General features: G+C 46.3%; 6 protein-coding genes across 6 annotated transcripts; 3 read left to right on the top strand and 3 right to left on the bottom strand.

The window, feature by feature from the left end:
- Window positions 1–435, bottom strand: N7484_007411 (uncharacterized protein; the record flags this gene model as incomplete). The annotated part of the gene is made up of 2 exons (XM_057117798.1): window positions 1–47; window positions 189–435. 2 exons carry the CDS (start codon window positions 433–435, stop codon window positions 1–3), a joined length of 294 nt encoding a protein of 97 aa, XP_056970833.1.
- A 125-nt stretch (window positions 436–560) lies between these two features.
- Window positions 561–1,421, bottom strand: N7484_007410 (uncharacterized protein; the record flags this gene model as incomplete). Its single annotated transcript, XM_057117797.1, has 1 exon — window positions 561–1,421. One exon carries the CDS (start codon window positions 1,419–1,421, stop codon window positions 561–563), a length of 861 nt encoding a protein of 286 aa, XP_056970832.1.
- Window positions 1,422–6,094: 4,673 nt separating this feature from the next.
- N7484_007409 (fungal specific transcription factor domain-containing protein) lies at window positions 6,095–8,177 on the top strand (the record flags this gene model as incomplete). The annotated part of the gene is made up of 6 exons (XM_057117796.1): window positions 6,095–6,110; window positions 6,179–6,298; window positions 6,339–6,906; window positions 6,969–7,175; window positions 7,230–7,507; window positions 7,564–8,177. The coding sequence occupies 6 exons, from the start codon at window positions 6,095–6,097 to the stop codon at window positions 8,175–8,177; spliced, it is 1,803 nt and encodes a 600-aa protein (XP_056970831.1).
- Window positions 8,178–8,583: 406 nt separating this feature from the next.
- Window positions 8,584–10,485, top strand: N7484_007408 (serine hydrolase domain-containing protein; the record flags this gene model as incomplete). The annotated part of the gene is made up of 4 exons (XM_057117795.1): window positions 8,584–9,127; window positions 9,179–9,289; window positions 9,344–9,608; window positions 9,669–10,485. 4 exons carry the CDS (start codon window positions 8,584–8,586, stop codon window positions 10,483–10,485), a joined length of 1,737 nt encoding a protein of 578 aa, XP_056970830.1.
- A 652-nt stretch (window positions 10,486–11,137) lies between these two features.
- On the bottom strand, window positions 11,138–11,467 carry N7484_007407 (uncharacterized protein; the record flags this gene model as incomplete). The annotated part of the gene is made up of 1 exon (XM_057117794.1): window positions 11,138–11,467. The coding sequence occupies one exon, from the start codon at window positions 11,465–11,467 to the stop codon at window positions 11,138–11,140; it is 330 nt and encodes a 109-aa protein (XP_056970829.1).
- Window positions 11,468–12,255: 788 nt separating this feature from the next.
- N7484_007406 (uncharacterized protein) lies at window positions 12,256–13,441 on the top strand (the record flags this gene model as incomplete). The annotated part of the gene is made up of 6 exons (XM_057117793.1): window positions 12,256–12,744; window positions 12,804–12,884; window positions 12,941–13,035; window positions 13,090–13,211; window positions 13,271–13,334; window positions 13,414–13,441. The coding sequence occupies 6 exons, from the start codon at window positions 12,256–12,258 to the stop codon at window positions 13,439–13,441; spliced, it is 879 nt and encodes a 292-aa protein (XP_056970828.1).
- Window positions 13,442–14,224: the final 783 nt, after the last annotated feature.

The following is a 14,224-nucleotide window of genomic DNA, read 5'->3' as shown; positions in this document are numbered from 1 at the left end:
CTAGCTAGGTCTAGAGGAGGCGCATCCTGACTGATTAAATACGCTAGCTGATTGATGTATAATTCGACATATTGCGCATGTGTGTTGAGAATGTCTGCATGTCAAGTCTGGGGCTCACCCCAGGGCAAAACATTAGCCATCCTGTAGTTAGACAAGTTACAACATTGTTTACACGAGAAATGACTTACCAATCTGTTGAAGATCTGCACGAAATGACGACTTTAACTCATGTAGCTGCCTTCGTAAAGTCTTCAGATACAATATGCGAGGAGCCGAGGCCGCAGAAGCCATTCCTGTGCGAGTGTAATTTGTCTCGTCCTGTTGTCGGACGTCGTTGGCTCTCTGCTTCAACAGTTGCAAGCGTACTTGAGCGACAAACAGTTCATCGGCGGCGCATGCCTTGCTTGTTGTAATAAATTGAAGTGCTTCACCCATCTGTGAAGTCCATCGTATAGCATCTTGACGCCCAAAAAGTGACGAAACACTACAGAGCCATGTGTCAGTATCGATCGCTTCTTGGATTTACCCGAGGAATGGAGTTTGGCATAAGGATAGGTAGGTCATACGCACTTTGAGCTCAAAACAAAATATGCCAGTACTGCCCGCTGCCTTTTCAATAAGTCAAAATTTGTTTCATTGCCGGGGATGTGGCCCTCCTCATCCCGCCCCTGAGTAATAGTCATCATGATTCGTACATCTGGCGAGAATGGTTTAAACAACCGCAGATCGTATATCATTGAGATGGCGAGCATCATGAGACGAGAGATCAGATCTCCTCTGCCAAGAAAGGCGTCGGTACTCCATGCTAGATAAGTTACTAGTCCAAGCAGCAGGTCGATATTCGACTCGACTTTGATCAAAGCAGATGTGAACAAAAGACGCTTCAGTTCCTCAGACTGAACAAATCTTTCCTGTGTCGAGAAAGTGGTAACGGTGTGAATGGCTTGGAGCAAGAATGGCCTATTTTGACGTAGATACCAGCTCGTCATATCTGGGGTAAGGTTGAGAAAAGGGAAGGATGGCAGCATGCGAGATCGGAAGAAATTGAGCCGCTCGTCTGGTTGGTTTGCCGATGGAGCAGAAAGTGACAGAGCATAAAGATTCGACAGAGACAGCGTATTTGAATTTGGGGATACTGTGTTCATAGATTTCGCTGAAAATGCAGGCCCCTCATTGAAGCCCAGATTAGTGCTCTTGGGAGTTATCAGAGCTCTATTTGAGTAAGAGGATAAAGTACCATGGGCATTCATCAATTCCGACTTCTTCGACAACTTGGCCTCTGTCTGGACGGTTAACCGAGACACTCTTACAGGGATACACGCGACACGCGAGAAACCCTTCAACTCTGCTCGTCTTGATGTCTCATCATCAGAAGAGGCGTTCCGAATTTTCCAATCCGTATGGCAAACAAACCCCGACATCTAGACTTGGTCGCTTGATTGGTGTAGCTGGCCTCAACATTCAGCGTGTAGGGTAAAGCTTTGCGCAATTAGGATCAGTCACGGTATCAATCCAAGATCAGATCAATGTACTGGAGCTATTGAAGTTGTCAACACGTGGGAGGAAGAGGCACCAGTGATTTGGCATGAATGTGTACGGATTTGTCACAATACAAGCATCTGAATCCTCCACCAAGGTCCGGAAGGTAAAATTATTAAAACTTCTTCTAGATTAGAAAGACTTGGAAACGTTGATAAGATTTCCGCTATCTAATTATCTAAGTATAGGGAGGAACACCGTCTTCGTGTTTCCCCAATGATGGTATCTTCGAGATTTGCGTAGTGTGATTAAATCTAATTGAAGGGCCCCATTTTATATAGCCTGTCTTTGGTATTTTCTGTTATAGCTCTGCAGAGCTGTGCGATACTCGCTTTCCTCAGGAACAGACATCCCCCTTATCTATCAATTGAGGAATGGCACTAATATGATCCAGCTTGTTCTGGACAGACGAAAGAGGCGCAAGTATGGTGTCTCTGCTCTTGATAAGCACGGTGCATCAGCGACAAGATGAATTATGTAAATGAGATTCAAGGTGACTGACTGTTAACCCCATAGCAACTAATCTACCTTTGGTCTCGGAAGTGTCCCCGTATTAATTATTCACTGTAGTTCAACATGCGCAATGTGGTTGGGAAATAGAAAAAATCCCAAACGTAAAGTCCGGCTTAGATCTAAGCGAGGAAGCGCATATTTGGAACGGCAGGTTATTGCCGGGGCATCTCTACACAAATCAAATAATCGGTACTTTTGTCGACAATCCGTTTGGATCGTGGCGGTGACAAAAGATCTTCAAGATCGTCGTGATTAGCATGGTGCTATTTCCAATAGCGTGCAGCCCACGTATTTCCTAGGATGCTGCATCAGTAGAGGGGACATTTGTACAACCTTTACACTTATTTGCAACCTTTGCGACGCCCGTGTAAAGAGGTGTGGAGAACGAGCGAAGGTCTGGAGCAGAAACAGCAGTAAAAATGGTGACACTGGTTGCAAAAGGATCGAGATCCCTACATTATTGCGGGCCAGGACTGGGCAATTTCATGACCAATTAATCGTTTAGTCATGCCTACCTTGTGAGCTCGCACTAAATTCATGGTTAAATAGATTGAGCTTCTCACTTAATGCCTGATTTCAGTTGAAAGTGTTTCTTAACATTCTATTTATTTTACAGAATCCTAGGGATCTAGGTTTCTCAATGGAAGGTGCAGTTCAACCTGAAGGGTCCACGCAGGGAGTATATTACTAGAAATTTGATGCTCTGTGCATATTTTAGTGCAGGGAAACCCTGGAAGACAGCACTTTTGCTCAGCAGACAAATAAGCAATATAACAATGCATGCATAATTGAATTCCTCATGTCTGTAGCCTGGTGACAATATTGTCATACATGTAGGGAATGGACGGCGACATGTAACACGATGAGTGTGTCGCTCAAACGGAAACGCCATCCCGTCTCAGAAGGGTATTTATAGGGGCTCGCAACCCGGAGGAGGATCAACTCATCAACACCTCAATTTTATCGACATTGATCTTCGCCAACATGAAGTTCACCAACGCTATTCTCTTGTTGGGCGTCACTGCCTTCACAGAGCAAGTTTCTGCCGTGAATACAGACACATGCGCGCAGCAGTTGCACAAATATCAGGCCGCTGATCTAAATGCTTCTTCTAAGTTTGAAATAGAAATTACTAGGCCATGTTTGAAATTATGTTTCAGGTGCTTGGAACTCGGGCTCAGGGCCTTTTAACTACAGTCTTTCCACCAAAGATGTGACTGTTTACTGTGGAAAGTGTACGCGATTTTCATAGTTCATGTGCTTAACATCTCTCTAACCTCTGTAGGGTACCGAGCCGATGGATTTAAAGTCTTGGAAAAGTCTACTTCCAGTGACTGTGTTGATGAATGCATAGCGAACGCCTTGTGCAACAGTGTGATCTATGCCAGGGAAGGGCAAAGACCCCTCAGAAACAGGGGCAATTGTGTCTTGAATGCCTTTGGCCTCCCCAAATCGCTACCTAACCTACCAGGATCTGCATGGAACGCGGCCTACATCAATTAGAATAGATCCTTAGGTTCGCAAGGCTCTAGTCCTTGAATTTTGGACCTTATGATTTGCCATATATTGATGGCCTGTGGGTTATCTCGATATAGGTTTTATTTTCCTCCATGGTTTCCCAGTATTCTGATGCAAATGCAGAGACATTTCACAAAGAAAAAGCCGGCGGGCAGAATAAATCAACGCGCAACACGCCTGGATTCGAGTATCAAAATGTAAAATTATCAGGCTATTAAAATGCAGAAGTTGAACTTTCGATCAACAATGTCATACGTAGCCCAAAAGTAAGGTGAAGTAATAGTGGAAGGCGTATCGATAACCCAGGCCAACGAACATGCATGTCGACAGCCTTCCCCAGCCCCAGAGTCTCAATTAAGCTCATGTATAACCCGTCCATTCCCTTTCGACTTGGCGTCCATGGGCCCAATCTCATGTATGGCATTCTGCTCCGACATCTCCGAAGCCTGCCACGCTAAGTCACCACTCAGTAGTGCAGGCTGCATTTGAGGAGGCATATAAGTGGGCGACGACAAGGCGTGCTCGTTATCGACAACTGGGGTCTTATCACGGCTACAGCAACCCACGATTCTTTTGCGAAAGATTATGAGCACCACGATTGCGATGGCCGCGAAAGATACGACTACTATTCCAGTTATTGCGCCACCTGATAGGTGGTAGGTTTTGTCTGTTGATGTGTCTGAGCTGGAGCGTGGAGTGTGATGGATTTGTGTTGCGACTAACGATTAAAAGTATGTTTAGCGGTTGTTACAAGGCACTTGAATGATTCGGTTATTTGTGGGAAGGTTGGTTCTGCTGAGGATTTGCGTACTAGGTAAGTGGCTTATAGCGGTCGCGGTCACCATGATGAATGCGTGGAGAATAGTCTTGCTCCAATCAACTGTCGCAATGCCCGATACTAGGAAGACCCTTGGCAAGTCGATTGGGTGCTAATAAAACATAACAAAATAGAAACAAAGCCCCAGGAGGATTCAGAGTCATAAAGACTTGAACACTTTCGACTTAGTATCCAAAATGGCCGCCAAGGATCCTAAATACAGTAACATCTCGGATCGGAGATAATATTAAGGTTGAGGGTCGAATACTTCCAACTACTTAGAATCCCTATGAGTGGGGCCTCATGAATAAAAGGCGTGCCAATGGAGCGGTGTGGGTACGCCATGGGGCTATTATCTAGTTATCTCCGATCCGAGATTGTGGCTTATACGGCAAGATACATGACACGCTAATCAAACACGAGTCATAATTGGTTACCTGTGTGATCTTTGCGACGGTAAATTGGACGAAGGGTCCATCTTCGGTTCACAGGTCGATGTATTGCGGCCGTAAAGTGGGTACGTGGGTGAAGGTGGCCGTTTCTCGCGCGTTTCCCTGAATCTGCGTGTCTAGGTATCAGGAGATGCACGTGACATGGGGCTAGCGCTGAGGCCCCTTTAAACTGGTTCTCAGTGGCTCATCGTTGTTTAAACAGACCTTCGATAAGTTGGCTGTTGCAAGGGTCGTAACAACCTCTAGCTGCCCACTGTATATAAAAGAAAATATGGAGGTGAACGGCCGGAATCAGGTGATCCCTTCGTCTGCAGCAGAATCCCTCAATTTTGGGGACCGTCTCGGATTCTTGTCCCTGTCGTCTTGAGTAGAGGGCTGCTGTCGTCTGACAACATTGGGCCGTAACCAGGCCGCGATTGGGACTTGGTTTAAAAGTCACTCTTGGGAGCGCTTCGTCTGAATCTCTTCAACATTCACTTTTGTTCCCATTAGTATATGCAGAATTGACACTTGCTGTTTCACTTCTATTGCGCTACCATTTTATTACCAAACTCCCTACCTAATCAACTAGCATTATTCTGCCAAATAGCCTCTAACCTTACACTGAAGACGTATTGATCTGAATAGTTCTTAGCGTGGGCAACCCTACCACTATAGCAGATGTACCTCCAGATTCCCCGTGTCTGGAAGATATATAAACTGACCCATCTCGGAAGGCAATAGTGGGACTGACTAAACGCGGTATGTGGGGTTCCCATGCAAGATGTTCATTCCCTGCCTAGTCAAAATAGTTAAAAGAACGAAGAACGCGTCTGGGGCTCGTGTATTCCGCTCAACGAAACGAAACCTTCCTTCTGATGCATGCTCCACATTGATACCGGGTGGGCGAGTGAGCAGAGTGCGGGGTTGTCAGGAAGTGGAGATGCTGTGTCAAGCGTGCCCCAATCTTTTTAAGGAATTACTGTATTGATTACGGACCTGTAGAATTCGAGATCATACAATGACAATGTATTGTTCCACTGACAGATGAGGCGTGGGGAGTTCACGACTGGTGGATAGAAGAGACGTAGGAAAGGGCAGGATATGAAAAGCTGATACTGCCAAGAAACTGGTATTCAAACTGTCCCATAAAAGTGGATTCACAATCCTTCATCTACATCTGGAAAATTAATGTTCCGGCCTGACCCACTTCTTGCTGTCGGCCTGACCTGCACCCTGTTGCACAGCCCCATTTCAATATATCGAGGCTTTTCAAATGTCAGGCAACTGTGGTTCGACAGCCAGAGGATGAATCTCTTGTCGTTATCCTAGTCGGTGTACCATATTACAGGTTAGACAGCGCGCGCTCAAGCTGGTTGTCAGTACTCATTATGGCCACCGTATCAAGAATCTGTCAGAGTTGCTCAAAATCCAAAGTTCGCTGTATTCGCGAAGCGGAAAATCCACACGTGTGTCATCGGTAGGGCCTTTCAATTTCGGGACGTGGTAGATGGTCATAGGGCTGATCTGTATAGATGCCTCCGTCTCGGCCGGGAGTGTATCTATCGTCAGAAAGGTCGTCGATTTCATGGTTTCCAAAAAGACCGGTGCGTCCATTTTATCAGATAGCTGCACATGTGCGTATAATTTATTGTCTGGCAGAAAAATAGAGGCTCTTGAAGCGGAAATTAAAGAGTTCCGTGCCTCGTCGGGCGATACTTTTCAAGTCCCACTAGAACGGGATGCCAACTCACGAAGTGCCTCCGTTACCGACGATGAGGATGGGAAAGACGTCATCGATCGAAAATGTCTTAGTGTAGGCACAGCGCAGACTTATCTGCAGGCCTTTCGGACAGTGATGACTCCCCATTTCCCCTTCGTCATCATCCCGCCAGGTGTATCAGTCCACCACCTGCGCCAGGAAAGACCGTTTCTGTTCCTGGCCATCCTTGCCACTGCATCTTACGATAATATGCCGATGCAGCGATTTCTCGGAGCCGAAGTCAAGAAAGCAGTTTCTTCTCGCATGATACTGAATGGAGAGATTTCTTTTGACTTGCTGCAAGGGCTATTGGTGTTCTTAGCATGGTAAATGCGCTTATCCACTAAACACCATTATTCTGTATAGATTATGCCTAACACTATGATAGGTCACATTATCATACCAAGCCACACCGCTACACGCAGTATCTCCAACTAGCGATAAGTATCATCATCGAACTACGGCTGGACCGAGCACCACATGTGAAAACATGGAAAACAGGCCTCAAGTTTCGGGATGAGCATACGTATGATCGAGCCTCTTTGAATAATGATGAAAAGAGAGCTGTTATAGGTTGCTACTACTTGTCATCATCGTAAGTTGGTTACTTGTTAAACTGTACCTCCAGGGGAGACTGATGGAATGCTAGTATTGCAATTCTTCTTCAAAAACACTCTACTTTCTCCTACGTTCCCTATATCGAAGAATATTGCCAGTCTCTCCACGATGCAAACGAATATCCACTCGATCATTACATACTGCACATTGTGCAGCTACAGCAGATAGCCGAGAAAATAGACCGGTTGTCTGCAAGTCATACAGACGAACTGGTGAGACCTGGGTCGGGTGCAGAGCTCTACGTGACAAGCATCAAAGAAGACCTGTCCACCTTCCATAAAGGATTACCGTTCGACCTTCATGACTCTCGTGAGTGCATTGCATGCCATGTTTTTTTCCAAGTGCGCAAACTGATAATCTTCCAGCATTGCTCGCATTCCATTTTCAATCCACAGGCCTTTGTCTCTACCAACTAGGCCTCAACATGACAGACCAGCAACCTCCTTCGACGTTGATAGCCATCAACTCTCAAACTTTACGCGAGGAGTTGTCACACGCGGCCGTCAATGCGGTAGAATCAATTCTCAGTCTCTATCTCTCTCTCCCACCAAAATCCGAGCTAGGCTTCACCAATGCACAATGGATACAATTGGGGTTCGCCATGCTCATCGGATACCGCTATACCGCCGCATCCCAAACTTCTGAAGGAACAGAGGCATATCTTCGAACACTGGCCCTCCTTCGGCAGCGGGTGGAGGCCTTGTCAACACCCAGCGTCGATCATAATGGGGATCGAGACTGTTTCGTCGAGTTCCGAGGGCGAATCGTTCACATACAAAATCGACTTGATGGGGCCAAGAAAGATGACAAGACGAGTGAAAGTCTCAAGTTGATTGACCCGGGACTTATACTTCAAAATGCCAGCTCCGCAGAATGGAACGACTTGCCTCAGGAGCTGCTGGGGATCATGGAGGATTACCAGTGGCCGGACAATTTTCTCCTCGATAACCCCGTGGAGGAAGTTTTAAATACTTGGTAGTAATTGATGATTGGAGTTCACGAGAAGAGCTGTTCGTAAATAATACATCAGTATATAGATTGACTGCAAGCCCCGGAGCTGAAAACAAAAATGATTCGTCGCTGAACTCTCGCAGGATACCTGGAAGCCTCCAGATAGATTCTAAAAACCAACTCACCAATTATACATCGAAGCCTTTCACGAGATAGGCACTAGTGATGAGGAATGGGAGTGTTGGTGGCAATGATGGGGGCCTTTATTTCTATGTCCGATCCGACGTGCTACGCTGTGGCAACGAACGCAGATCGCCGAGCCGATCGGCTTCAACAAAATCAACGTATAAAAGAGCCGCCATGGGCTTTTTATGCATATAAAAGATACTTTGTAACTAAATTTGGATCTGGTTTCAAACTTGACCCTGTCGAACATGCGCTCCATTTCTCTCTTTTTGCTGTTTCATTCGGCACTCTCGTTTACTCCTTGCCCATTGCTTGGCCCAACTTACCCTCCCTTCAAACTTGAAACTAGGGATCCCATAATTGTCGACTCATTGAAAAACCTTACTGAGAGCTTCGATGAGTTGATGAGGACTGGTATCGGTGAGAACGGCCCGATAACGAAGAATACGACAACCCTTGGCATGGCGTTGTTTTCTGCGAATAACGGAAACGCTCAGGATGAGCCATTCTTCTGGCAGTATCACTATACTGCTCCTGAGTATAAGAAGATTATCAGAAGATCTCAGAATGTCACTAAGGATAGTATATACCGCATTGGCGGCTTGACTGAAGTCTTCACTGTTTGGAGCCTCCTCTTGACCGTTGGAGACAAGATCTTCAATGATCCTGTTACCAAGTACCTCCCTGAGTTGGCCAATGGATCAAGCACTGCTACATCTATCAGTCACACCAAATGGGATGAAATAACTGTTGGCCAAATTGCCAGTCACATGGCTGGAACTGCCCGGAACTGTGGGTTTACAATGAACTTTTTGCTGAGGGTTGCTGCTGATTGATACATAGACTGCTCCCACGGTGTTACCTTGCCAAAAAATATTTCCAAAGGTGGACTACCAGATCGCTCTGCTTTTAACCTGCCTTGCTGTAGCATTGACTCGAAATGCAGTCAAAGCGGTATGAACGCGCGCCCCTCTTGTCTACATGCTTTCACAAGCTAACTTTTCACAGAATTTATCCAGCAGCTGGCAAAGCGAGCGCCTGTTGCTCCTGCTGGTACGACGCCCGCGTATTCAAACATGGGCTTCCAACTCCTAGGGTACATCATCGAGCGACACACCGGTCATAGTTTCGAGGACCTTGTCCAGAACAAGATCTTCGATCCGCTCGGACTGAACAAAACCACTATCTTCGCCCCTAAGCACTCCAAGGACGGTGTGATTCCTGTCGACCAGGAAGCGAGTGGCTGGTCGAGCCATCTCCCCGGTTCCGAAGCGTGAGTCTCAATACCTTTACTGAAACGATGGCTACCACTGGCTGACACGTCTAAATCCAGATCGACTTCCATATTCACCAGCGTTGAAGATCTCGCCCTTGCTGGAAAAGCTATCCTAAAGTCTACCCTTCTCTCCTCTGCCCAAACCAACCGCTGGCTGAAGCCCGTCTCTCACACTGCGAATCCTAAGAACTCTGTCGGATACCCATTCCTTATCTACAGTGGTGGCGATTACCCTGACACATCGCCAATGATCGACGTATACACCCTCCTCAGTAACGAGGGCTACGAAGAAGGCCTTTATAGCTCGTATTTGGGCTTGGTTCCGGACTGGGGCGTCGGCTATGCTATCCTGTCTGCCGACACTGTGAGACCAGCTGATCTAAATGAACACGCCGATTATATGCAGACAGCGCTGAATGGAGTAATCACAACAGCGGTTCAGCAGGCAGCTCGAAATTACAGTGGTCGGTATATTAGTTCTGGTAGCTCAACCTCGTATATTGTTGTTGACTATGAGAAGAGGACTCCATGGGGCTTGTACATCGAGGATTTCGTGAGCAATGGTACGGATTTAAGGAAGACACTATCAGAACTCTTTGGTGTCTCTCATGCATCGGACCTCAGTATTCGTCTCTATCCGACGGGTCTTTCTGAGGAGACCGGCTCCGGCTCCAGGCAGACATTTCGAGCTGTTTTTCAGGATGAAACTGAGCTGGCTGACAATGGCACGCCGACCTGTGTATCATGGTTGGAGCTGGACAAGTACCAGTATGCTGGCCATGGATTGGATGAGTTCATATTTACTCTAAACGCTCAAGGTGAAGCTGTTAGGGTTGAGATTCCTGCGCTAAATGTGACCCTGCAGAAGAGATAGTCGGCCAGTCTATACTCTTTCCTCACGCTATATTGGACTGTTACTTATTTCCGTTTTGTATGCACATTTGGTAGACTCCAATTGTCAGATTGAGCTTTCAACGGCTTTCACTCGCTGGAGGTTGAAGCACCGAGGATATATGCTTATCCCAGGGGTGAAAATTTGCGTATCATGGTAGGATAGGCAGACCCGCATAGGATAGAATGAGCATGCCCCATAGAATAGAAAATGGTGCTGGAGCATTCTGTGCTTGCTGAACTGCATTATTAAATGTTAACCTTGTGTTGCTTATGCTGTGCGTTTGAGACAGCTGGCATCTGAAGGCTCTTACCGTACTAAAGGGTAATTCTGAAGTTTCCCTTCTTCTAGGGTGATCAGGACACTTGACTTCCAAAACGCTCCACTTTCAAGTTCTCAGCAGAGAAAGTTCTTTGTTCCAAATCTTGAAACTGTTGGAAGAGTATGTCGATGGGCTTGTCATTCGGTCCACAATGAAAAATGTTGTATACTGACCATGCAAGAATTCGCGCAAGAGGGATAAGTCACCCCGTAATATCTAAAGATGGTAAAGTTGGTTGCTGTAGTACGAAAACTGTACCTCTTTTCGTGACATACGATCAGCCTTGTCTAAGGACCGAATGTTAATTTTATTCTAAAATCGGCCATCATAAACATAATACTGACCATCGACAAAGAAGAATGTTTGTGTGATCCATGCGACGGGGAACAATAGCTCGGGCCTACATTCCGGCATAATCAGCGAATCCCAGGTTCCTGTCACAGGGTTCTCGACTCCCTTGAAATCGCGAGCAATTCCATCTCCGATATGGTATTCCCAGTCCTTCCTGGCCTGTTGCTCGGCTTGGTTCACAATCTCATAATTTTTGTGCCGTCTCACAGAAAAAATTGTGAAGGGACCGTGCTCTTGAATTTCCTCAGGCGGAATGGCCTCAGAATGCTGATATTCAATATGCCCAGGCATTATGAGGGAATGGAATTGTTGGATTGGGATAGATTGGGATGAATTGAGATCATGAAAATATGCGTGAAAGGAAGCAAACATGTGCTAGATTATATCTACTTTGTTTCATACACAGATAACAATATTACTCAGTTACTGTCCACAATACATCATGGGCTCCACTTTACCTATGAACCTTCTTGGTGGAGCCGAACTGGGTGGGCTTGAGGCCCGAACAGTGAACCCACCGGAAACTAAAGGGGGTTTCTTGGCAGAGCGTCACTCACGACCCTCTGACCTCACATGAAACATCCAAGAGATTCATAAAATGCGAATTGTGCAACGATCGAAGGCGGGGTGGAAGAAAAAAAAAAAGGGAATATGTAGAATCGAGTGATCCTCAGACTTAACGGTCGGGAACGGATAAAGCTACAGTATCTGGCCATCCAAGCTACAAAAACAACAACCGCCTGCGTGGCTGTTCAACCCGTTTTGGAATAACTAAATACCCCCACAGCCAATCATAACGCATATCGTTTGATCTTACACCGTTAATTTGTCCTCAGCAAGGCAAATTACGAGTTTGCTGTTGCCGCTTTCGCAATATTGGCGATCGGGGGTGTTGTTGTCCCATTTCGTATGTTCAGAGATTTCCTCTCTTGCGTTCCGAACGACTGATTGACATTTCTAGCTACTACTCTGGCCCAGGAGCAAATGCTCCAAATCATGCGGAACAGTCGCATCAGATGCATATTGCCAAGCTATGAATTCTGGAGCAGGCGATTCAGATTAAGACATGCGCCAACTCCATGGGTGCGGCTCCAGTCGATGTTCTAAAGATTGATTTCACGGCCGGGTCTACCGATCAAAAGGCAGACTCGGGTGCTTATATTGATCTAGAGAGGAAGAGCCCGAATACTTGGCCTGGTGTTGTGTTCTTCTCATCAGGAGTTTCGGGCGCACCAAAGGGGGTAGTTCACAGTCGTCGTTATCTCCAGCTTTGCCCTGAGGTTCCTCCTGATGATGTAGTGCTAGTTCATCGACCTGCTAACTGGGCTGGGTGGTCAATGATTCTGCTCACAGCCATCATCCAAGGACGTAGAGCTGAGATCATCGATCCGTCAGCTAGTCCAGGGATAGTGTGGGATCGACTTCGAGACAGCAAGGTGACCATTCTATCTTCTACAGTGTTCTTATGGGAAGTTTTGGCACGGCACTTTCAAAATGTTCTGCGATTTCTTCCATCTGAAGAGAAGAAATCTTACTTGGAGGCTGTTCAGAGTCTACGATCTGCAGCCGTTGGTGGAAGCATGCCTGTGCCTTCTCTATTGAGCTACTGGAAGAATACGCTATAAAGGCCCTCGCGGTATCGTACGGAAACACCGAGCTGGGCACGTTTGCCACTATCCTCGACCCCAACAGTGATAGCGGATTAGAAGTAAGTTACAATGCCCTTGGCTGTAGAGCTTTCTGCATGGCTAATGTCGCTGTCAGAGAAGCATCGGAAAGCAGGCATCAGGTCTTCCCGTTAAACTTTCCGAGGGAACCAAAGGAGAAATCAGAATCAAAGGGCCGACAACATTCTTAGGGTGAGTCACCTACGTATCAAATTTTGCAAATGAAGGCCATATTGACGAGACAAGTTATCTCAACAATGAGATTGATTTCCAAGATATTTTTGATGAGGAGGGTTTCTTGAAGACTGGCGATATCGCCCATCAAGTAAGGGATGAGTATGTATTCGATGGTCGAATTTCCATGGACTGTAAGTTCTTCGTGAATGCTCGATCATGGGGAGTTTCAGGATATCTAATTCAACTTTAGTCATCAAAACACCTGGTGGCCCAGTCCCTATCTTACAATTGGAGAGTTCATTGAACAAGCTTCCGTATGTGTCAGAGGCATATTTTTACCCATTTCAGATCGAAGTGTAGGCAACCGTGTTGGGGTCCTGGCTGGTTTTTCAGCTCCGGCTACATTGCCAAAATTGTGTGAAGGCTTGCTTGCTTATGTTCCGGCCTTCATGCTCCCCACTGCTCTGTGTACACTTGGGGCCAATGAATCGGTTCCAAGTACAGACTCGGCCAAGGTTCTGAAGAAGGGATTGGGGGTTTTATTTTTTGACGGCTCGAGAAATGTGGAACACTTTGATATTGAATTTAAGTAGCTAGGCCCTATACCTGCCCGACTGGTACTAAATCATCTCCGCGGCGACGTCCCTGTGCTAGTAATCTGGCTCCGGTGTGTCATTGATTCTCCTTTATTTTCAACGTGAAAGCTCATAAGATTGCGTTCACATGCTGTCTCATCAATTGTCAATTGAACTAGCTCGAAAGTATCGCGAGTGGTACCGTTCCTCTGATTAAGGGGCCTCGGATAGTCCCTCATCATAATTTTTGACACTGCTGCTATCGCTGTAAAGCATCTTCTTGATGTATTATGTTCTAAATGTTTCCAAATTTGCTCTTCCTTCAGAAGTGTGACGGCTTTCCCTGGCATTTCAAAGGGTAGATTGGAAGGTTTTGCGCCGGACTGTGGTCATTCAACGATGCTCCTTCTTGTAAGTTATGTTCAAAGTATCTATTTCTTAGCAGTGTGAATCCTAATACATACGACCATAGGGTGTGGAGAACAGGGCTTCCCGTCCGCTCAGCCGTACTTAAGCCACACGCCGGTTAGTTAGTAGTATGGTGGGTGACCACATGCGAATCCTGACTGTTGTATGTTTTTATTTTTTCTCAATTGGATTTGGAGACTACTGGATGAGAGAAGTAAGGG

The sequence above is a fragment of the Penicillium longicatenatum genome (assembly GCF_028827895.1).
Source record: "Penicillium longicatenatum strain IBT 33135 chromosome Unknown contig_4_segment0_segment0, whole genome shotgun sequence".
Taxonomy (NCBI): domain Eukaryota; kingdom Fungi; phylum Ascomycota; class Eurotiomycetes; order Eurotiales; family Aspergillaceae; genus Penicillium; species Penicillium longicatenatum.
The sequence above is the reverse complement of the archived record's forward strand: the minus strand, read 5'-3'. Positions and strand labels throughout refer to the sequence as shown.